This window comes from Myotis myotis, unplaced genomic scaffold (assembly GCF_014108235.1).
Source record: "Myotis myotis isolate mMyoMyo1 unplaced genomic scaffold, mMyoMyo1.p scaffold_m19_p_3, whole genome shotgun sequence".
NCBI lineage: Eukaryota > Metazoa > Chordata > Mammalia > Chiroptera > Vespertilionidae > Myotis > Myotis myotis.
In genome coordinates, this window is record NW_023416335.1 from 198997223 (window position 1) to 199021191 (window position 23969).

The following is a 23969-nucleotide window of genomic DNA, read 5'->3' on the forward strand; positions in this document are numbered from 1 at the left end:
TAAGGGCACTTCCATACCGCAAAGTTCTAATAGGAAATAAAAAGCCTATTTTAGAACTACAAAGAGCAAAGAATGTCAGAAGCTGTCATTGCTATTAGCTGCCTACACCTTTGTGCTAGTTTTGTGTTAGTTTCACTCTGTTACAGAAAAAGTTATATATCAGAGGAATTTACCAAAAATTCTTTTTGGGAACTAAACATTTATTACATTTTTTAAATGATCACGCTTACTTACTTTAAAAGAAAACCTAATACATATTGTCATGTAAATTAATACAGAAGTAAGGGAGAAAACCACTAGTTCCAAGAACATTGGAACAAGGTCATATGTCCTTAACCACTCATTCTTTTTTTTAAATATATTTTTTTTATTGATTTCGGAGAGGGAGAGAGAGATAGAAATAGCAACGATGAGAGAGAATTATTGATTGGCTGCCTCTTACATGACCCCAGGGGGATCAAACCCGGAACCCGGCATGTGCCCTGACCAGGATTCAAACTGTGACCTCCTGGTTCATAGGTTGATGCTCAACCACTGAGCTATGCCAGTTGGATACCACTCACTCTTAAGGTGAATTCTGAGACATTCTATTAAGCTCAACAAATGCATTATTGAATGTCTGATGCATGCATGGTACTGCGATGGGTTCAGCTAGGAACCCAATGAGAAATAAGCCACTTCATGCCTTTAAGGAATTTATGACACATCACACTAATACATGTAGGGAAAGACACAGGCAGAGCAGCACGCAGGTGTAATAGATCTATAAGGCTTCAGAAGCTGAGTAGCGTGGTCTATGTGCTATAACCCATGTGTGTATCACACCAGAATGTAGTACAGGACATGCCACATGACTTCGTTTTTGTAAATCAAATTAAAGATCATTCTGAGCTCCCCACTAGCCGGAGAAATTGAGACATTCTCTCTGCCCTGCTTGGAAGGTCCTATCTCAGGTCCTGGGCCAACTGGAATCTTTCCTGGAGCCTAGAAAATGGAGAGAAGGGCCCGGCCGGCATGGCTCAGTGGCTGACCTATGAACCAGGAGTTCACGGTTTGATTCCCAGTCAGGGCACATGCCTGATTGCAAGCTTGATACCCAGTGGGGGGGAGGGGGGGCGTGCAGGAGGCAGCCATCAATGATTCTCTCTCATCATTGATGTTTCTATCTCTCCCTCCCTCTCTCCTCCTCTCTGAAATCAATAAAAATATATTTTAAAAAAAGAAAATGGAGAGAAGTCTCTGCATTGCCATCTCCATTGGTGGCTACAGAGATGCCTATGGTTCAGCTCAATATTTCCCCTTCAACTTGCTAGGCAAGTGTGGGGGCAATGAACAGTTCTACCACTTAGTAGCAGCCTTGGACCTGGGCAAGAGGGACTTCTGCAGTTTCAAGAGTCTCACTCTAGGGCCAACTTGGAACCCTTACCACACTGCTCCTTCTTACAGATTGTACCCACCCTCACTGCCAGGGCTTTTGTGGGCCTTTTCCCTGGGTTCAAACCCCTAAGGAAGAGCCATGTGGCCTGTATATGAACCCTGAGGCCCAAGGCATGAACAGAGGCACGTGTTTGCCAGGAGTTGGGGTGTGCAGATGTGACCAGAGCTTGTGCATAAGGCTGGGGCATCTACCTGTGTGCACCTGAGACCCGTCACGGTGTGGTGGAGGAAGGAACTGGGATGCAAAGGACAGGGAGACCGGAGACTGGCAGTGGACAACAATATTCTAGCCAGTATTTCTGAAGAATCAGGTAATTCTACGTTCAAACCAGGCCTTCCAGGTCATTCTGAGGGTATCCTCATAAAGACTACAGGATAAAATTATTTTTTTTAGCCATCTGTTAGCTTGATTTATAACTTCTAAATATTTATGTATGAGTTATAAAGGTTTGAGGTCAGGCAGCCCCCAACCATCTCAGTTCCCTTTCTTGTATCCTTTCCGCCCCTCCTCCACCATCTAACATCACTCTCACCTCTCCACTCCCACCACTTCCTTCTCCCCACTCACCAAACTCACATCCAACCCTTTATCTCCTGCCCCACTTACATTCCCTGGAACAGAGTTCTAGAAATATACATTTCCTCTTTGGAGTAGAATAAGGGATAATAATACAAGACAATATTACCAATTTTCCCTATAATATTTATTAATTCTAAATTGAACTCTACGTTTATTTCCTTATTTTGCCAGGCCACTATATCACCCTTGCACCAAAGATTCAGGTGATTGCTTACATGTAGATATTTATAAAGGCCTTTGTAAAAAACTTTGATAACTTAGAATGGACTGGAGAAACAAGCTCGTCCATGGAATGACCAGTTCTCCTGATTCTAAGGGCTGTCATCACCCTCTCAGACACTTGAGCTCTCTCTGACCCCAAATGTACTGACTGGCGCAATCTCTGGCCTCGCTGAATATCTATCTATCTGGAGTAGATAACTAGGAACAAAATACCAGGAAGACAGCATGACACTTAAACACTCCCAAAGGGGCCACTCAGAGTGTGGCTTGGGACACTGGCTGACTCAATTCACTAAAGGGAAAATAACCTTGCACTCTAGTGAATAATTGACTATAATTTATTTTCTCCCAAGCGATAGCTTTAGAAAAAGCTTTTTATTCTTTGTGGATAAGCACTTAGCTATCCACAGCAAGAGAGTCCCTCTATTTATTATTCTACTCTCTCCTTTATCCTATTCTTGGAGCCCAAGAAAACATCTTAAAGACACCATACACCAATTTGGCATCAATTTTTTTTTTTAAGTTAATGAAAAAAGAAAGCAAAACAAATAAAAAAAATAATCAGGGATTACCAGGCACACTGTGGCAAGGAAAGAAGCCATTGTTCAGATTTCGTAAGGCATCCCTCTTGGATGATTGGGACAAAGGGTCATTGGAAAGGAGCCATGTTACAAAATAAATCAAAGCTGGTTTAAAGTCATGTGGTTACTTGGAAAATTCCAGGCACTAGAGAGCCAAATAATGTATCCCCTTTAAGCCATAGGATAAAGTGCCACTCGGCTGTTCATCCGAGGCCCCCTCCTGAGTGTCCACTGGAGGGTTGTTACTGTAAAGTCAGTCCCAGCTCGTGCCCTGGGAGGTACCACTGAGCTGGAGGCGGGTTGGATAGTCGTGGAAGTTGCCAAGCAGAGGCAGAGCCTCTCTGTGCAGGGCTATTTTCATGTATTTCTTAATAGCTCATAGTTGGGTTCAGTAAATATTAGCTAGCAATAGAAGCAGGAGTTCATCAGTGAGATGATGTTCCCTGGGTCCTTCAATGATTATCAAGTCCAAAGAAGCAATGCAGGCAGGGACTCTGACCCAAAGTCAGCCTTTAGTAGCTGCACTCTCTGAAGATGTTAATAGAGAAGGATGGGAAGATAGGGAGGGTGTGGCAGGAAGGGGCTCCTGTGAAGGCCAAGACTAAGCGGGAGGGAGAAAAGGAGGACTAACACGATTTTTTGTACAGAGGAACGGGCAATCACCAGACAAGGAACTAAAGAAAGAGGAAACAGCAATGAGAAAATCAACAATAAAAAGAGAACAGTACCTACTTTTGTGTTTTACAGGCATTATCTCAATCGTGGTTTCCCAACTCTACTCACCACTGCTGCACTCTTATTTAGAGAAAGGAAAACCTGGGATGGATGTGAGAGCACAGTCTGAAGCCAAGGCCACAACCCCTTATATATTTGTTGTTATAACATTTGTTCTTGTTGATCCTCACCCGAGGATATTTTCCATTGATTTTCAGACAGAGTGGAAGGGAGGGGGAGAGACAGAGAAGACACAGAGATAGAAACATCGATGTGAGAGAGACACATCAAGTGGTTGCCTCTCACACGCACCCCAAGTAGGCCTGGGGATCAAGCCTACAACCAAAGTACGTGCCCTTGACCAGAATCGAGCCTGGGACCCTTCAATCCGCAGGCCAACACCCTATCCACTGAGCAAAAATGGCTAGGGCACAACCCCTTATATTCATTAAGATTTATCCACATGTTGTATTCTTCTCTATGATATAAGAGTTTATTTAAAGAAAACAATTTTTTCTTCCCAGATCTTCAAATGGATGTTGTTCCAACACCTTCACCAAGTACCAAGATCTTAATTCCACTGGATTTATTATGAGGTCAATTAGCACATATATATTAAAATACATATAAGATATAAAACAAAAATAAAGTATAAAAATAAAAGATCTTGAACTTCTCTATCTATCTATCTATCTATCTATCTATCTATCTATCTATCTATCTATCTATCCTTCTTCGTCTTGGAAAGAATAGCCTTAAGCAAAATTGAGCCAAGCTGGTCTTCCTCATCCCTTAATTGCCCCAAGTCCTTTCTCTCTTCTTTCTGCCCCTTTCTTTTCCACTTGGGGCTCAAGGGGCTTGCTCAGAGTAGTACCTCCATCCAAGCTTTATAAGACTAGATGCTTCAGGTCCCAAATGTGGCCCGGTGACCAGCAGCAGCACATGGGAGCTTGTTAGAATGAAAACTCTCAGCTCCACTTTCACGCCCCAGCTCCACTGACTCAGGCCCTGCATTATAGCAGGATGTCCGGGTGATTCCCGTGCTCATTCTTATTGGAGAGTTGCAGCCCCAGCCTTCTTTCTCTCTAGTTTCTTGTATGAATATGTATATGGAGCCACTGTCTCTCAGCTGTCCCAAAGGGAAGCATTCTCATAAAACATCCTCTTACATTCTTGCCAACACTTATATATTTCTTGCCTTATTGGTGATGCCATTGTAACAGATGTGAGGTATCTTGTGGTTTTGATCTGCATTTCCCTAATAATTAGTGATTTTGAACATCTTTTCATGTGCCTGTTAGTCATCTGTCTGTCTTCCTTGGAAAAATGTCTATTTAGATCCTCTGCCCATTTTTAAAATCAGATTGCTTTTTGGTGTTGAGTTGCATGAACTCTTTATAAATTTTGGGCAGTGACCCCTTATCAGATATATCATTGGCAAATGTCTTCTCCCTTTAGGCTGGTTGCCTTTTTCTTTTGTTGATGGTTGACTTTGCTGTGCAGAAGCTTTTTAGTTTAACTTTGGAGAGGATATGAAGAAAAGGGAACGGTTGTACACTATCTGTGGGATTGTAAATTGGTGCAGCCACTATGGAAAATAGTATGGAGGATCCTCAAAAAAATTGAGAATTGACCCAGAAATTTCTTTTCTGGGTATTTATCCAAAGAATATGAAAACACTAATTCAAGAAGATATTTGCACCCCTATGCTCATTGCAGCATTATACATGGTAGCCAAGATATGGAAATAACCTAAGCATTCATCAACAGATAATAAGGAGGATGTGATACACACACACACACACACACACACACACACACACACACACACACAATGGAATACTACTCAGCCATAAAAAAGATGAAATAGTGCCATTTGGGACATGGATAGAGCTTGAGGGTATTATGCTAGGTGAAATAAGACAGAAAAGGACAAAAACCATTTGCTTTCATCAATATGTGAAATATAAAGCAAAAAGAAGCTAACAAAACAAAAACTGTGATATAGTTAAATTTATTAACCCAGAAAAGGATTTTTCCTTGGATTACTCATGGTACTGAAATTTAAAAAGCAGGTACCTCCAAATTTACTATCCATAAAACCAGCATAGTTCGAAGTCAGTCTCTGTTATTGTGATTAGTTCCATGCATTTTCAGCATCATTTTTCACATTAACGATTAAGAAACAGTTTGTCCTGCAGACACCCGCATATGGCCTTAAGGAAGGATTTCCCAAACTTTTTTCTGTAAAGGGCCAGTCAGTAAATACTCTAGGCTTCGCAGGCCATATGGTCTCTGCCACATCATTAAACTTTAACCTTGGAGCACAAAAGCAGTCACAAGCAATATGTAAGGCATACTCATGGCTTTATTCATGGCACTGAAATGTGAATTTCATATAATTTTGCATCACAAAAATTTTTATTTTTTTCTCAATCATTTGAAAATGTGAAAACCAGCAACATAGTGCTTACAGTTAACAACATGGTTCTGTGCACTTCAAAATTTATTGAGAAGATAGATCTCATGTTAAGTGTTCTTACAACGACCACAAAACATAACAAAGGGAAGCAAGGAGAGCTTGCAAGGTGTTGGGTATGTCTGTTATTTTGACTGTGGTGATGTTGTCATGGATGTTTGTTTGCATATGTTCAAACTCATCAAACTGTACACATTAAATATGTGCAATTTGCCCTAGCTGGTTTGACTCAGTGGATAGAATGTCGGCCTGCAGACTGAAGGGTCCCGGGGTTGATTCCGGTCAGGGGCATGTGCCTTGGTTGCGCGGGCACGTCCCCGGTGGGGGGTGTGCAGGAGGCAGCTGATCGATGTTTCTAACTCTCTATCCCTCTCCCTCTCTGTAAAAAAAAAAAAAAAAAAAAAAAAAAAATCAATAAAATATATCTTAAAATAAATAAATAAATATGTGCAATTCTTTATATGTCAATTATACCTTGCCCAGTTGGCATGGCTCAGTGGCTGAGTGTCAACCTATGAACCAGGAGGTCACGGTTTGATTCCTGGTCAGGGCACATGCCTGGGTTGCAGCTTGATCCTTGGTGTGGGGCATGCAGGAGGCAGCCGATCAATGGTTCTCTCTCATCATTGATGTTTCTGTCTCTCTCTCTCTCTCCTTTTTTCTCTGAAATCAATGAAAATATATTTTAAATATATATATATATATAAATTATACCTTAATAGAACTATTTATAAAAATAAAATTGTAAAAACCAGACTTAGCTCGTGGGTTGCGTGAAAGCAGGTGGTGGCCGGACCCACCTCCGACGTATTGTGATGAATCCTACAGGACAAACTGCATCTGCTGACAGACACTGCCCAACGCAACTGTCTTGAGCTTATTCTGTGCAGATCAGAACCATGAAGAGAAAGCAGCCAAGTGCAGGCTGGTCTCAATACAACATGTTTATGGCAGGCCTTCCCTCTCTTAAGTGGGTGCATTGTGAGGTAAGGCCTGTGAACTACCACATGTGGCAAGTGTGATGCGCCATGTGGGGTGGAGGACCCGGCCTGGACCCCCGTCCTCTAGTCCCGCAGAGGGGTATGTGTAAAAGTATCCATTGTTATTGGTATTGTGGTAGGCAGTCAGACAGACATGAGCAGAGCAGGGCAGAAGGCCAGGTACAGGTGCCAGCAGGGCAGAAAGCCCCGGGTGCCAAGCAACAGGGGAACTGGGAAAACAAGGCCCTCTCCCCCAGGGTAAGCTTTCCTCCCTTAGCCTATGGCCGGTCATGGCATTTTGGCCCCCCTGACCTTTCATACTACTGGTCATGGGATTTAGAACCCCCCTCCTCCCGCCCTGTCCTCCCCTGGCATGTTGCTAGTCGTGAAGGTTAGAGCCCCGTAGAGGGGGAACCACCGAGGGGAATGGAGAATAACCTTCAAGCATTCAGTTCCCAGGAAAATAGGGTTCTGACCTGAATCAAATAAATCTGGGCCTCAGCTGTGTTTCAGCTCCAGGTCCAGGAAAGGAGCAAACCATGGCTGATATCAGGACCAGCTGCGTTGACGAATGTCCCCCTGCCCGGGCTCGGACCAATCAGCGGAGACCAAGACCCCGAAAGGACACCCCTGGAGAGCTGATGAGTGTTCTCTGGAGATCCTCCCTGGGACCACCCCTAAGATCCCCACCCTTAAAAGCCCTCAGGACAGGGGACCCAGCAAGCTGTCCCCTTCCAGTTTCCACCAGGAATGTTGCCTTTTACCCTTCTCTCTCCTAAGCTCCAAGGGCCCCTTCTTTTGCCTCTCTAACTTGTTTCCTGAGGCCATTTCTTCGACAGCTCACTTATCCTAAATAAACTTTCTCTTACAGTTTGAGCCTTGGTTCTGAATTCTTTCTCAGCCAGAACTCAAGCGCCGAGGTTGCTGGGCCCAGGTCTGGTCAGACTTCACCCAGCACCTGCTGCCGTTTCTGCCGAGGCCAACAGTATCCCATGCCCGGAAAAATGGGCATTGGGTTTCAGGCATTCCGTCTCTGTTCGCGTTTCCAAGTCCTGATTTTCAGTTCCAACACGTTGGTCTCTGAACCCTGAACCTCCCCGGCACCCCCCCCCCCAAAAAAAAGGGTCCTCCAGAACGAATATCTGGCAGGGGCCCCTGTCCTGGGGGTTGGGAGGAAGAATTCTCTTGTGTGCTTAGCCCACAGGACCTCTCTTCAGGCTGACAGATGGGCCATCCTACTGGTGACCCAAGACGTGCAAAGTCAGGTTCTCCCTTCCCTTCCCGCCCTGCAGGAAGGGCGGGCCTGCGGCGCGGCGAGCCAGAGGCCAGAGCGGACCGCACCCGGGGAGGCCGGAGCCCTGCACCGACCACAGGCCAGGAACCAGCTCCTAACTGTCCGGGCAGCTGACTTCCTCCGGGGAGCGTGACCAGCCTCCGGGAGAGGAGCCGGACTGAGCAACATGCGCTTCCAGCCCGTGGGGAAGTCAGGGCCCGCGGGGCGCCAATTCCAAAGTGGCCGTGGGCGGGGCCCTCCTGGTGACCTGGTGGCCAGTGGGAGCCCGTCCCCGCCTCCCCGCCGCCTCCCCGGGCTCCCCCCCCCCACCCCGCCCGGCCCCCCAGGCCCCGCCCCCGCCTGCCGGCCGCGCCTCGGGGGTGGGGTGAGGGCGGGGGCCCGGGACCTGGGGCGGCCGGGCCTAACCTCGACCTCGGCCGAGCGGCTTCCACCCGGCCGCGAGCCCTCCCTCCCCGTCCCCGTCCCCGCCCTGGCGCCCGGCGCGGGCGGCTCGCAGCGGCGGGGCCCGCAGGCGGCCATGGCGGCGGGCGCGGGGGCCAGGCCGGCGCCGCGCTGGCTGCGGGCGCTGTGGGAGCCGCTGAGCGCGGCGCAGCTGCGGCGGCTGGAGGAGCACCGCTACAGCGCGGCGGGGGTCTCGGTGCTGGAGCCGCCGCTGCAGCGCTACTGGGCCTGGCTGCTCCAGTGGGTGCCGCTGTGGCTCGCCCCCAACTCCATCACCCTGCTGGGCCTCGCCATCAACCTGCTCACCACGCTCCTGCTCATCGCCTACTGCCCCACGGCCACCGAGGAGGTAGGCGCGCCCCCGGGGGTTCCCCCGCGCCCGCCCCCGAGGCTCGGCGGCGGAAGGACCCCCAACTGCTGTCCCGGAGTCCCGCGTCCCCCGCCGGCACCGCCCCGGCTGCAGGCGCCAGGGGAGCGGGAGACCCCCGCGTGGCTGAGCCTCCCGGGGCGGCGGAGGGCGGACCCCGCCACTTCCCCCGCGCCCGCCCGCTCGCCCCGAGCCTCCCCGGCTGCCTAGAGGCGGTCACGCCGCCACCCCAGTCCCGCGTCCGCCCCGAGCCTTGCCCCGGCGGCGGAGGGGCTGTCAAGGTCACTGCGAGCCGGGGCCCGCCGCCCCGCCGCCCCCCGCCCCGCTGGGCACTGACACCACCATCCCGGGCGGCCTGGCACCGGGGCTGGTGGCCAGTCAGGTAGGTCATCCCCACGTGCCCTCTGGACACTGACAGGCGTCTGTTTCTCAAGGTTGTGCTCGTGATCCTGAAATGAACCCCCAGAAAGGGTCCTCCAGAACCAGTATCTGTAGCGTTCATCAGAGAGAAGTTACTCTTCTCAGAGGTAACAACTTCCTCTTTGCCTCACTGGCTTTTTCGTGAAACGCCAGCTAAGGTAGCAGCGAGGCGATCATCCTTATCATCACGACCCAGGGAGCATGAAAGCCAGTGGATTTTATTAGCAGCAAGGCGTTGACCTGTGTCCCAAATAAGAGTAAATAATGTGGGCTTGACAGCTGTTCATCAGTAGCACCCCTTGGGCTGTGTGGAGGGTTTTGGAGGCGGGGGTGGGGGTGTGTGTGGGGGCACCTTCTTCCTATAGCTTTGTAGAGTGCAGGGATAAAGGCTACATTGCACTTTCTATGACACTGTTTTCCTATCTTTGCCCTCCAAATAGTAAACTCCTCTTATAATCATATTTGAACATAGATCCTGTGGGAGAACTAATGTGATCTGAGGTTGGGTAACATGAATACAGCGGAAATATCTCCTGTCCTCCATATATACATCCATTTAAAAAAATAATAATTAGTGGCTCCTACATTTTCCCCCACTTAGAATGCTCTTCTTTTCTTTTTTTATTAAAGAAACATTGACCATAGAAATAATACACAGTGGTTTAAAATAATCCACACCCCCCAAAAAATCAAAATTAAAATAATCCACACAAAATTAAAATACAGTCTTATGAAAAGTGCAAACTCATGTTACAGACTTGATGTGTCAGTTGGACTTAATAATGCTGCAGTTGTGCAGTTATTGCCTTTGTTGCGTAAGGCTTTTTAAAAATTTATCTTTCTTGTTGAAAGTATTACAGCTGTTCCCTTTTTTCCTCCCATTGACTCCCTCAACCCCACTCCCGCTTTAGAGATAAACCAGAGGATTTATATGCATATATGCATAGCCCATGGACAGACAATATAACGTGGGGAAGGCCTGAGGAGGGAGCCTACATTTTTAAACACATTTTGCTGACTGATAGTTATGTTCATTATAGATGATTTCTGGGCAGACATTCCTATTGTTACTCATTTCCATATTTTATGCAAAAAGTAAGTTGCCTTAGTTTTTGGCTAGAATGAGGAAGACTTGGGTTCTACTATGGCTCTCCCACAGTAAGAAGAGAACGGCTGGTCTGTTGCCCAGATATAAAATAGAAAGCGCTACCTGCCAAACCAATTTCACAAGGCTGCAGTGAGGACCCAGATAAATCACATGCAGATAAATGTAAAACGTTATAACTTGCTCAACAAATGAAAAATATTACTGTTATTAAAAATGTCCTGAAAATGTAGAATAAAATGTAGTTCTTCTTTGGCCTAGATTTGGCCCAACGGTATTTGGATGTTTTTGATAATTGCCAGTTAGGTTTTGAACTTTTCAATATTGTTATTAATTTAAGAACCATTTGTTGAGCACTTAGAAAGAACAGGGCATACAAACAAGTCCAAGAGATTCTGTTTAGGGATGCACAGGGAAGGGGAGTGAAGGAAGAGGTCAAAGTATAACTAATTAATTTTTAGGCTCAGCCTCTTAAAGGGGGGGGGCAATTTTAAAAAAAAAGTAAAAAAATCAGAATGATCTAAAAAGGGAGGTAAGGGCTAAGATGAAAGCAAGAAGAGTTTCTAAAATATGTCAATAGATCCTGCACATGCTTCTGAGTGGCTGAAGCAGCGAGGAGAAACACCTTGCAGGACTCACATGGCCTGTCTGATGATTCCAGCAGCAACATGAAAGAAGAGCGCTGTTCTGCTTTCAGATCACAGAGCTAGGAGTCTAATCTAAGTCTGACTGACACCAAAGTTTATATTTTTTTTACATATACTACCACCTTCTTATCTGGAGTTCCTGCCTTTTTGTATATGGTATGTAGGAAAAAAACCTTATATCTTATACAATATTTATCAGGTATGTAAAGTACTTTCATGTCCATTGTTGCATTTGCGTTTTATATCAACCCAAGGACGTTGGCAAATTTTTTCCTTCCTACAGTAGTCTTTTCACTATTTTAATATCCTTCTGTCTATTCATCTTGAAGTAACAGTAGTACTATATATTTTTAGTAAGAGGAAATTGAGGCCCAGAGGGTTAAGTGACTTTAATCTGCCTTGGAACTTGTTTTCCTTATGCTTAGACTTAAGAATTCTTCGTGCTTTTTCAGACTTGACAGATTGCTTCCATAAAGGATCAGGAAAAACACATAAGGGTTTTAGATTTTGAGGTTTAGGCTTATCTACCCATATCCTATATAATAAAAGCCTAATATGCAAATTGACTGAACAGTGGAACAACCAGCAGCACGACCGGTCACTATGATGCAGACTGACCACCAGGGGGCAGATGCTCAACGCAGGAGCTGCCCCAAGCCCGCAGACCCCAAGCCAGCCAAGGCGGGTGCCGTCAGGGGCCCCCTGATCGCCCTGCAGAGGGAGGCGACCGGTGGTGGCTGTGGCAGGGGGCTGGGCCAGCGAGCAGGTGGCTCCAAGCTGGCCAAGGCAGGTGCCAGCGGGGGGCCCCTTCGATCATCCCGCCGGTTGCCCCACAAATCGGCCTTGATCGGCCAGGCCTACGGACCCTACTCATGCACGGATTTTGTGCACCGGGCCTCTACTAAGAAATAATCTTACTCATAGAGGATTACATGTATGTAATGCAGACTACATATCTATATTAATAAGATTTGATCTATTTCTTAGTGTGTTAGTTTTTAGGACATGACTGGGGGATGAAGGGAAATTAATAGGAAAAAGTTAATGCAAGTACTCTGAATTGCATTTCACACCACCATTTCTGGTAAGGACCTTTCCACTCCAGCCAAATGGAACTGCTTACTATACAGCAAGGCTTTCTCTCCTTGTCCCTCTCTTTTCTCCTTCCTCTTCCGTTCTCCTGTCCCACTGCCATCTTTTAATGCCCAGTTCTAACACTAACTCCTGATGAAATATTTCTTCCTTCTCCGTAGTCAAATCAACCACTTAATCTTCTAAACTCTAATAATAAGAACTAATCTTGACCAGGTATTGACTATGTTGTACCTGGTGTTATTTGAAGCTGTTTTTGTCTGTTACTTCATTTAATCCTCTCAAGGACTTATGAAAAGGTACTGTTATTATTCCCATTTTATAGATGAGGAAACTGAAGGGAGATTAACCTCTTCAGGGAATATAGCTTTAAATGGAGACCAGGATCCCGAAAATGAAAGCTATGCTTCACCGTAGGACTTTGTTCTCCATTTGGGGAGCCTTTTTTTCTGCCAAAAGCCATTTGGGTATTTATATCATCATTCTCAGGCCATATAGAATTATCAACTTAAAAATTAACCTGTAATATTTGGTCAAACATTTAATTTACTTAATTCTAATGCCTGGTCAGGGCCAAACCAAATGATATCGTGGGCCTTATGTAGCCCGAGGGCCGGAGGTTCCCTACCCCTGATTTAGGTTATGTGTGTCTTTGCTGAGCAGGACAGCCTGCCAGATTTTAAATTCAGACAGCGATTGCTCATTTGTCCTTTCTCCTCAGCACAGTGCCTTACATAAAGCAAGAGGTTTAGTAAAACTATTTGCTGAATTATTGACTGCACAGATGAGATAACAAAATGTAATCGGGAGATCATGTTTGTCCAACCTTATCCAGTTTTATTAGGTCTTAAATACTTAGCAGTTGTTTGGCCTGGGTAACTTTACCAAGAGTAAGCAGGAGTTGGGGCGAATAGAGAAAACAAGAACTGAATGGCCTCCTCCTTACTTTGATGAAGCAGTTCTATCTTAATGCTGCCTTGTCCTTGACCCCCGTTCCTTGGCTGCCTGATCCTAAGTAGAATCATAGACCCCTAGCGTTTGAAGGGCCTTAGGGCTTATTTAATGTGATTCCTACATTTGCATATGAGAAAACTCAGTGATTCCCATCTAGTTTTTCAAACTCCAGCCTAGTAGCATTTATCTACCATAAAACCCTCATACACCTGTTTTTGACTGGTATAAACTGTGGCTCCATTGTTTACGTTGATTTGAGTAAATGTTTTTGCTTTATCTTTTCGGTCTGTGTACATAAATCCACGTTGGTGTCTCTGTTAAGAGTGTGTTTATAGCAGATGAGTGCCTAGCATAGAGCTAAGTCAAAGGGCACTGAACAATTTCTTTTGTTTATGATAGAAAGTTGAATTGAAAAGCAAGTATATCTGGGAAAGTAAGAAAGACCCTAAGAAATGTTTTATTCCCTGTCTTAATAATTTAGGTTATAGTTGCCTTTGCACTATAAAGAGTTATTTGTTGGGGGAATAAGAAAAGGCAATAATCTGTAGATTCCTTTTCAGTTTTTGTATAGGTTTGGTTTCTTTGAAATCTGGTCTTTTTCCTTTTTTATCCAGCTCAATAACTTAACAAGTATCATTTATTAAGGCAGGACTCTTGGCCTCTCCTTCTAAAATAAAATATAAACTCCAAACTTTCAAGAGGTGAAAGGTCTAGCAGGGCAGGGACTTGAGTGAGGCAAGCAGGCACTCAGGCCTCAGAATGTAAGCAGGCAGGTGCACCACCCTGAGAATAAATCGTGCCGCACCCTGATCCCAGCCCTGCCTGGAAGGAACTTCTGCAGGTGATGTGGAAGTAGCTGTGCCGTGGGGTTTGCCCCTTGATTCCTGTGGTTTTCCTGCACTCGATTCCCAAGGACTAAGCTGTTTCTCCTTGAGAATTCTGGTTCAAGTGTGGCTAGAACATGGCATTGTAGTGTGTGGAAAGAGCTTTAAGTCAGTGTACACTCCCTGTGTGTTTGACCTGGGCATAAGGCTCTGGCCACTTGGAGTTTGTGAAGTTATAAAACCGAGCAGATGTTAGAGCACCAGGTACAGTTGACTTTGGTGATAGATCTGACCCCAGGGGTTCTCTTCATACCCCTCTTCCTTCCTGTTCCCCTTAGCACTGTGGGAGTCTGGCATTTTCAACAAGAACTCTAGTAAGTACTAGAGTTGGGAGTTTTTTAAAAAATGACTTTTCACACAAAATAGAAAAAGAAGCCTACCTCTCAAAATACAGAAAAAGACCCTGTAGCCCAGAAGTGCTGGTGAACAACTGCATCTCTGACTGGCTTCCTTCCCCAGCTTGGAACCTGCCTCACTTCCTGGGAATGGGTGTGCCCTTCTCAAATGCTGGCCCCTAACCAGAGCTGAGGCCACAGCGCCCTGTTGAAACCAGTTAGCCCCCAGGACCCTTCCTGAGTGGCTTGAGAACAGTGTTACCCTTCCTGACACCCACGGCCTCGGGAGCCTCCCAGGCATTCGGTGGGAGCCTCCCTCGGTAAACAAGGAAGTACCCCATCCAGTGCAGGTGGACGTCTTAACTGTATCACAGGCACATGATATGGGTTAGAACAGGCAGTCTGTTAGAAACCCCAAAAACAATCACTAGAATCACTCCACTAGGATCAAAGTCCTCCTTTGACACCACACCAGTATTACATTTTTTCACACATGCAAGATCTGTCTTAACAGTTTTCTTTCTCCCTGTTACAAATGCAGTTTCTATTTTTATGGAGAGAGTAGTCAGTTGACGTTTTGGATCATTGAAATGTCCCAGTCGTTACTGGTTATGTAATATCTTGTATATCTGTCAACTATACCCAAGGTTATTTAAAGCCAAGAGACTTTTTTTTTTTAAGTATAGAAATTCATACGTATAAATGAGCATTGTATAGTTCCAGTATTTACTAAATTTTAATTTGGGAAGATTTGCTTTTTGTGTATTACCTATACTATTTTTTATTTACTATCTTTCATAAATTTTCATTTTTTAAAGACTTAGACTCATTCTAAGCCTTTTAATAACCACATTAAACTTTTCCAAAATACACTAAAATGAAGATGTAAATATTGAAATGAAAAATTTACCCGTGATGCACCTAAAATTATCTTATGCAGGTAGTACCAGTAATAACAGTTACAATAAATATTTAAAATTTACTGAGCTCCTGCTTTAACGGGTTTGGCTCAGCGGATAGAGCATTGGCCTGCGGACTCAAGGGTCCCAGGTTTGATTCCGGTCAAGGGCATGTACCTTGGTTGCGGGCACATCCCCAGTGGGGAGTGTGCAGGAGGCAGCTGATCGATGTTTCTCATCGATGTTTCTAGCTCTCTGTCCCTCTCCCTTCCTCTCTGTGGAAAATCAATAAAATATATTTTTAAAAAAATTTACTGAGCTCCTTCTGATACCGGCCAGGGAACCTGGTCCTGGGAAGGTCTGCCTAGGGCCAGCTGGCAGTGTGTGGGTTCTTTGTGCAGAAAAGATTTCACAATATGAGTCCAGGTGACTATGAGGGTATGTTTATTAAAGCTGGGGACAGTAAAATAATGATGGGCTTAGCATAGAAGAAACAACGGGAGAGCCTGGGCTGGACTGCTTTGGTTTCTAAAAGTGTTACAGGAAACAAATGAGCTGAAGCAGGGCTGCTTTGGCTCACTGAGAAGTCAAAAGAGAAAAGAAAGCCTTGGAGACAGATTTGGGGGTAAGTTTGGGACAAGCTGCTCCTGACCACTGCTCCCCTGGTTGCAAGTCTCCTGGGGAGCCTTTGCGTTTAGGAGATGCTTGCCTGAGGGGGAAGAAATGCGATGGGTGCTCCTAGGAGGGAGAGCTTGAGCTGGGTCCTTTGTCTTAAGGGCTTTATTCTCTCTTTTGCCTTTGAGAATCTTAGGGGAGGTCTCAGGGAAGGTTTCAGCAGCATATTCATCTTTCAGGGTCTCTGCTGATTGGTCAGCACCAGGGCAGGGGGTCACTGGTCATTGCAGCTGCTTTTCTGGGCCTGGAGCTGAAATACAACTGAGGTCTAGATGTTATCTCTAGGGAGGTGACCACCTGTATGAAGCTGTAAATTGCTCCGCCAGTTTGTTCAGCTATCTGTCTTGGCTTCCCCATTCCACTTGCCAAGGAATTTTTTTAGCTTACTATCTTGCCTCATTTCTATATGCCAGGTACTTTTCTAAATGCCTTATACGTAATCACCTGAGCACCTTCCTCTTCTTCCGTGCTCTGCCTCACAAATTCTAGCTGCCTTAGCCTTCCTAAACTATGCTATGTTTCTCTTCAACACAGCAAGATCACTGGGCACTGTTCAGATCCCCCATTTCTTTCCTGTGGCCTAGAAACTGACTCTAGGCCATAAGCTGTTGCAGTCATAGGCTCACCTCATTTGTTTCCCTTCTACAGGGGTCACGTCCTGTATTGGCTGCAATGTCTGAAAACTGGTGTTTCGTTTATTTTATTGCTTTTCTTGTTTTATGAGGTTGGAGAGTAAATCCAATCCCCTGATACTCCATCCTGAATAGAAGCAGGGGTCTGTAATCCATCTTTGTTGGAATAATGTCAAATCTAGTGCCATATATGTATAGTATTGAAAGAATCAAAATCAAGTCCTAATCCTTGCCCAGTGACTTAACTTTGTGCTTCTCACAATGTGGGCTTCTGAGACCTTCTACCCGGATGACTTAGAGCAACTCATTTGATTGCTCAGTTTCATTTTTACCTGTAGAAAGAAGGTTATGAATCTTCTTTATAACATACAGAGGTGATATTAAGTATGAACACAAGAAAACGTATCGATTGGCTTAGATTGAGCTATTGTCAAACAGAAGCTAGCTTACTGTCACTCATTATTATCTATATATATAAAAAGCCAGCGTCTGTAATGACCAGAATGACTGATGATCAGTTGCTGTGATGCCAACCTCCCGCAGCCCCTCCCCCTGGCCATCCCCGCCCCCACCACCCTGATTGGCCCATAGCCCCTCCCTCCACCCAGTCCCACCCCAGATCAGCCCCCCCACCCTGATCAGGGGCAGGGCTGGCTGGCCAACCACCCATGGCCCCTCCACCAGGCCGCTGGCTCCCGGTCGGCACCCCCAGCCCCATTCGGGGGCAGGGCCAGCTGGCCCACCGCCCACAGCCCCTCCCCCCCAACCTGCCCCACCCCCGATGGACCCCCACTACCCCGATAGGCCTGAGGCCCCTCCCCCCAGCCAGCTCCACCCCCATCAGCATTTCACACTGATCAGGGGCAGGGCCAGCCAGCCAACCACCAATGGCCCCTCCCCCAGGCCACTGGCCCCCGATTGACCCCCCCACCTCAATCAGCCTGCGGCCTCTCCCCACAGCCAGCTCCACCCCCAATCATCCCCCCCACACCAATCAAAAGTGGAGCTGGCTGGCCAACCTCCCACAGCCCCTCCCCCAGCTGCTAACTCCCAATTGGCACCTCCCACCTCATTCGGGGATGGGGACGGCTGGCCCACCACCCACAGCCCCTCCCCACGGCCGGTCTTACCCCCCTACCCCAATCGGGGGCGGGACCCACAAGCCAATCGCCCACGGCCCCTTCCCCCAGCCGGCCTGGCCCTGATCAGCCCCGATTGGGGCCGGGCCGGCCGGACCCCATCTGTGCACAAATTCATGCACTGGGCCTCTAGTTTTATTATAATAGTCTTTATTATTTACATTTATTTTTAGGCACCATACTGGACATACCTATTATGTGCACTCGGGCTCTTTATCTACCAGTCACTGGATGCTATTGACGGGAAACAAGCCAGAAGAACAAATTCTTGTTCTCCTTTAGGAGAACTTTTTGACCATGGTTGTGACTCTCTTTCCACGGGTAAATTAACTAAAGTTGTGTTTTTTTTTTAATAATGACTTAAACACAAAATGAGCTGTTTGAATGGTTTATTTTTTTTTTTGGATAGGTGTACCTATGGGAGCAATTTTTGCACAGTGTATTTTAAAAGTATCTTCAAGTGTTTGTTTAGTGTACTTTATTCTAATGCCAAGATTATGTTCCTTAAAACTCTGTATTGCTGAATAGTAGATGACGATTTTTTTTCATTAATTATTTCCAATTCTTAATGGTTCTTAAACCTTGTTTCTTTCAGTATTGATGGCAGTTGGAGCTTCAATTGCTGTGCGCTTAGGAACTCATCATGACTGGTTGTTTTTCTGCTGTTTTATTGGGATGTTCTTATTTTATTGTGCTCATTGGCAGACTTATGTTTCGGGTGTGTTGAGGTTTGGAAAGTAAGTATGTATTTTAAGTTGTACATTTAAAAATATAACTGAGTTTATTTTCACTGTCTGTTATAGTTCATATATATGTAATAAGGGGAACAAAGCTTCAATCAGGAATTTAAATTATCTTTTAACTTATTGGAGCATCCATAAATGTTATATCTTAATTTAAATCTTTTAGGTATTCTGCCGGTTATAAATAATTACATATTTGATAATAACTTTATTTTCTCTGTTTCTCCAACTTATGTTAGACAGGAGAAAGAAAAATAAGGGACCTGAATAATATAGAAAAAGGACTCATGATCAATGCTCAGTAAATGTTAGTTTTTTCCCCCTTTTTCTCCACAAAGTACCAAACATTTTATTATTATGTTTTCCTTTTCCAACTAACTTGGTTATTTCTCCATGAAGCCTGGAGGCCACTGATCTTACTAATACCTGCATGTCATTATTCATATTTTCCTTGATATTCAGTTCACCTTTTCTCCTGTCCCCAAATAACTTAGTTGTGTTTTCTTCCATTTCTGTTTTTTTTTTTTTGTTTTTTTTTATCATCTAATCCTCATATTTTTTATATTTGCAGAGCAATAAGTATTCCTTTAGCATCTAGAGCAGCGGTTCTCAACCTGTGGGTCGCGACCCTCGGAAAACACATATAGCATATCAGATATTTACATTACGATTCATAACGGTAGCAAAATTACAGTTATGAAGTAGCAACGAAAATAATTTTATGGTTGGGGGTCACCACAGCATGAGGAATTGTATTAAAGGGTCACGGCATCAGGAAGGTTGAGAACCACTGATCTAGAGACTCTGGGGCATCCAAGTGGAGATGTAAAGTAGGCTGACAGATATAAAAATCTGGAGCTCAGAAAAGATGATGGGGATTTAGAGGTCATTAGCATATAATGATGATAGTCTTAAGTACAGAGAGAATTGTTCAGAGACTCTAAAAGGAGAAAAGATAGAATTCTGGAAGTAATAGCATTTAAGATGTGGAAGAAGAAGCAGTCTAAGAAGGAGCCTGAGAAAAGCTTCCAGCAAGTTAGGAGAATCAGGAAAGAGAATGGAATAAATAAAACCATAGCAAAGCATTTCAAGAAAGAGGGAATGATCAGCATTTTCAGTATTGTAGAGAGGTTATGCAAGATAATAACTGAAATGTATTCCTTAGTTTTGGCAAATTGAAAGACACTGTTTGCATTAAGTAATTTTAGTACAATGGCGCCAAAAATCAGATTAGAGTGGATTAAGCAGCAACTCTGAGGACAGGAGGAAATTAGAAATGTACTACTTTTCAGTTAACCTGTTTATGGGGCAAAGAAGAGAGGAGTCGATAGCTTCAGGGGGTACCGATTAGAGACTGATATTGGCTGGTTTTTAGGGTTGTTTTTTTTAAATTATTTTTATTGATTTCAGAGAGGAAGGGAGAGGGAGAGACAGAAACATCAATGATGAGAGAGAGCCATCGATTAGCTGCCTCCTGCACGCCCCCTTACTGGGGACCAAGCCCACAACCCAGGCATGTGCCCTCCACCGGAAAGGAACCATGGATCCTTCAGTCTGCAGGCCGTCACTCTAGCCACTGAGCCAAACCAGCTAGGTCTAGGGGTTGTTTTTTTATACAAAAAATTGAAGCACATTTATATATTAAGAGGAAAATATTTGGATGGGAAAAAAAGGGAACTCTTAGTAACTTAATAAGGAAAACTATTGGAATTTTCCCTGCTTCTTAAGTTAAATTGACTTGAGAATGTTTAAGAATTTGTCTTAAATTATCTGTTGTTTTTATATTTTGTAATTTTTTCTGATTATGAGAGTAATTGTTATAAAAAAAATTCAAACTTTACAGAAGTACATAAAATAGAAAGTAAAAAGTCTTCTGCAATCTCAGTGGTAACCACTATTAGCAATTTTATATATGCCATAGAGTTGTCCTCTTCATGCATATACTAATATTTACCTGTATGTGAGCACATGTTGTTCTATAGGTGTGTTTTTTACTTAACCGTGTAGTCATCTGATAATTCAGTGATGGAACTAAAGGTAAAAATAAACTAAGCCTATAGATATTTTTACACCTTTGATATATAGTATATGGTTAACCTTTACATACAGGAATTTTATTTACAAATATCTTTTCTATTCTTTATCCTTCATCTTTAGAGTGGATGTAAATGAAATTCAAGTAGGTTTAATGATCATCTTTGTGTTGTCTACATTTGGAGGAGCAACAATGTGGGACTATACGGTAAAACTGAATGTTTATATTTACTTTTAAGTACTTTTTAAATATTTAGGAAAAATATTGCATTGTTAATTTTCTTCAGAAATCCTGGGCATTGTACTTAATATTCATTGCATTTCTTAACTTTCTCCTTTTGTTATATAATTTTTTTTTATCCTACATACCTTATGACATTTTCCTTTATGCAGGAATATATTAGCACAGAGAAAAAAAAGAACCCCACTTCCCTAATACAGACTTAAACACTAGTTGAACTGCATTTTCCAGGCCAAAATTTATCTTATACAATAGATGTTTAGAAGAATAAATTCAATAAAATATTATACATTTGAAACTTGTCCCTCAATATTAGGAAAGAAATGTTGCTAATTTGCATTTTTATACTCTATAATGAGGTGAAGTTTCCCATAGTAAGGAGTATTTTCATTTTCTGCTTGGTTGGTAACCTCAGTATTTTGATCAAAACTGACACTCACAAAGCCAGTGTCATACATTCACGCTTTGCAAAGGGAGAAACTAGAAAGAAACAAATTATTGTGTCTCTACAACCTAAGTCCACAACACTGGCTGACTCACAATCTCATTCCCATAGAGTTAAGAAGGATAATATCAATAGCCAACAACTAACGTTTATTCAACACTTACTATGTTCCTAAACATTCTACTATCATTGCTTCACCTGATCCTCAGAACAGTCCTATAAAATCAATATCATTAATCTGTTTTATGAATGTTTTAGTTAGATTAATTTGTCCAAGAACACATACTAGGTAGCTAGTGAGATCTGGAGCTAGAAATTAAGTAGACTGATTCCAAATTCTATGTTTTTAGTCACTAATTTACATTATACGTCCAGTGAAAATAGTACGAGATACAAAACTAAACATACTCCTATCATAAGATCCCTTGGGATTTATCCAAATAAGTTGAAAACTTATCCACACAGAAACCTGAACATAGATGTTTATAGCAGCTTTATTTATAGTTTCCAATACGTGGATGCAACCAAGATGTCCTTCAGTAGGTAAATGGATAAACCATGGTACATCCAGACAATGGAATATTAATTACTATTAAAAAGAAAAAGCTACCAAGCTATGAAAAGACGTGGAGAAACTTTAACGGTATATTACTTAGTAGAAAAAGCCAATCTGAAAGGCTATGTATTATACGACTCATTCGGGAAAAGGCAAACGGTGGAGATTGTGAAAAGGTTAGTGATTGCCAGAGTTTGTGGGGAGGAGGGTTAAGTAGACAAAGCACAGAATTTTTATAAAGCAGTGAAACTATTCTGTATGATATAATGCTGGAGGCACTGGGGCCTATGGAGACTCTGTACTTTCCGTACAATTTTGCTGTGAACCTAAAATTGCTCTAAAAGGTAATTCTATTAAAAATAGTAATAGGAGACTTCTCTGAGACAATGGTTTCAGAATTGGCTAATTATAGTTCATATCACTAGGGTCAGAAATAGACTTTGAGCATATTTTCAAGTAGTGGTACATTCCCTGAGACATTCATATTTCTTCTCATGTAAGTTTAAATAATAGCATCAAACATATGCTACTATAGGCTTCTAGAATATAGTAGAGGAATGTGATGTGTCTTACTTAGGTGGTAGCTGTTCTGTCAGTACCCATAGAAGGTGAATGTGGACCTAGAGGCAGTTAGGCATCTCTGGTCATTGAGTCAGACGTGGTTGTCTTAAATTTGGAATTCTGATTTAGTTTTAATGGGGAAGAATGTAATTTCATCTTAAAATCATTTCATCCACTCTTTTGGCAATACTATAGGAAGAAAGCACATCTGCTTATTCTCACCCATAAGGCTATTTATTTTAGATGTAAATTTTCTAAATTAATTGTTAATCTATAGTTTACACAAATTTTGGGACAATATTTCAAAGTCTGTTTTCAGAACACGACAGCCTACAGCTTTTGGCAATTCATTGTTACTGTTTTTTAAATCCTTTGCTGCCTTTGGAAGTTTTCTTGAACAGCATTTGACCAACAGGTAAATATACTGCTAGAGATTTAATCCTGGATCTTAACTACACAGAATTTTTGCATGGACACACATCATGATTGTCACATTCATGATGCAGATTATGGTGTCTGACTTTCCTGTGATTTACTAAATCCAAGTGACCTATCCTTTTTCATTCATTTAAGTCAGATGAAGGTTTATGAGATTAAATGTCTCACGACAATTATGTAAGTAGACTTAGCTGAATTTGGTGGATTTGTTTTTCACTTAATGAATAAAACCATTAAAAGAGAAGTTACCACTTCAGGCTACCTTCCAGAAGTTACAGTTTGAGTAAAAGAAAAGTGATAACTTATTGTATAGGACCATATTGTAATGTTTCTTTACTATTTAATAGGAAAATAAATTCTATTTTCTTAATGATGTTTCTTTCCTCTACCCCTCAAGATACCCATTCTAGAAGTAAAATTGAAGATCTTCCCAGTTCTTGGAGTTGTAGGTGGAGCAATTTTTTCCTGTTCAAATTATTTCCATGTTATCCTCCATGGTGGAGTTGGCAAGAATGGATCCACTATAGCAGTAAGACATTAATTTTATGCTAAACTTAATCATCACCAGCTACAGAGATACTAAACATATGCTGAAGTTCAAGAATGGGGAAGGGAACGAAATATCTTAAAAGATTCTTTTTAAGTACATAATACAAAAGCATTTTTAAAACAGTGTAGACTGATAATAAAGCACTTTTCCTCTTTGTAGCTTTTCTGAATAGACATTCCTGGCATTTCATTTACTCATCTGTTACACTACTGTACATAATTAAGAGTTGCCATTTGTTGTCTTGCATTTTGTGCCTTACACTAATAAGGAGAGGAGAGGAGAAAAGGTAGAGACTGAGTTCCTGATTGGCGGGAAAGCTGCCAGAGGTCATTGTTTCACATATAGGATACTTATTACCAGAGAAGTATATTTCACTGAAATATATATTTTTAAACTATTCTATTTTAAAAGGTAAAATATAACCTTAATTCCTAAACTGAGTGGACAGACCTGGTGCTTTATGAGTCAGAACTCCTGCCAAGATTTTAAATAAATATAACACAGTATCTGTTTCTTAAAAAACA

General features: G+C 43.2%; 1 protein-coding gene across 3 annotated transcripts in view; it reads left to right on the top strand.

Moving 5' to 3' along the window:
* The first annotated feature begins 8789 nt into the window (after positions 1–8789).
* The window catches only part of CHPT1 (choline phosphotransferase 1), a 30519-nt gene continuing 15339 nt past the window's right edge, over positions 8790–23969 (top strand). For all 3 annotated transcript variants that reach the window (XR_004965988.1, XR_004965987.1, XM_036298637.1), the window contains exons 1-5: positions 8790–9077; positions 18051–18198; positions 18473–18614; positions 20778–20862; positions 23293–23424. Coding sequence is in view for 1 of the 3 variants with exons in the window: in XM_036298637.1 (XP_036154530.1) it covers positions 8805–9077; positions 18051–18198; positions 18473–18614; positions 20778–20862; positions 23293–23424 (780 nt within the window). In the remaining 2 variants the exon portion in view is untranslated. The remainder of the gene's footprint in view (positions 9078–18050; positions 18199–18472; positions 18615–20777; positions 20863–23292; positions 23425–23969) is intronic.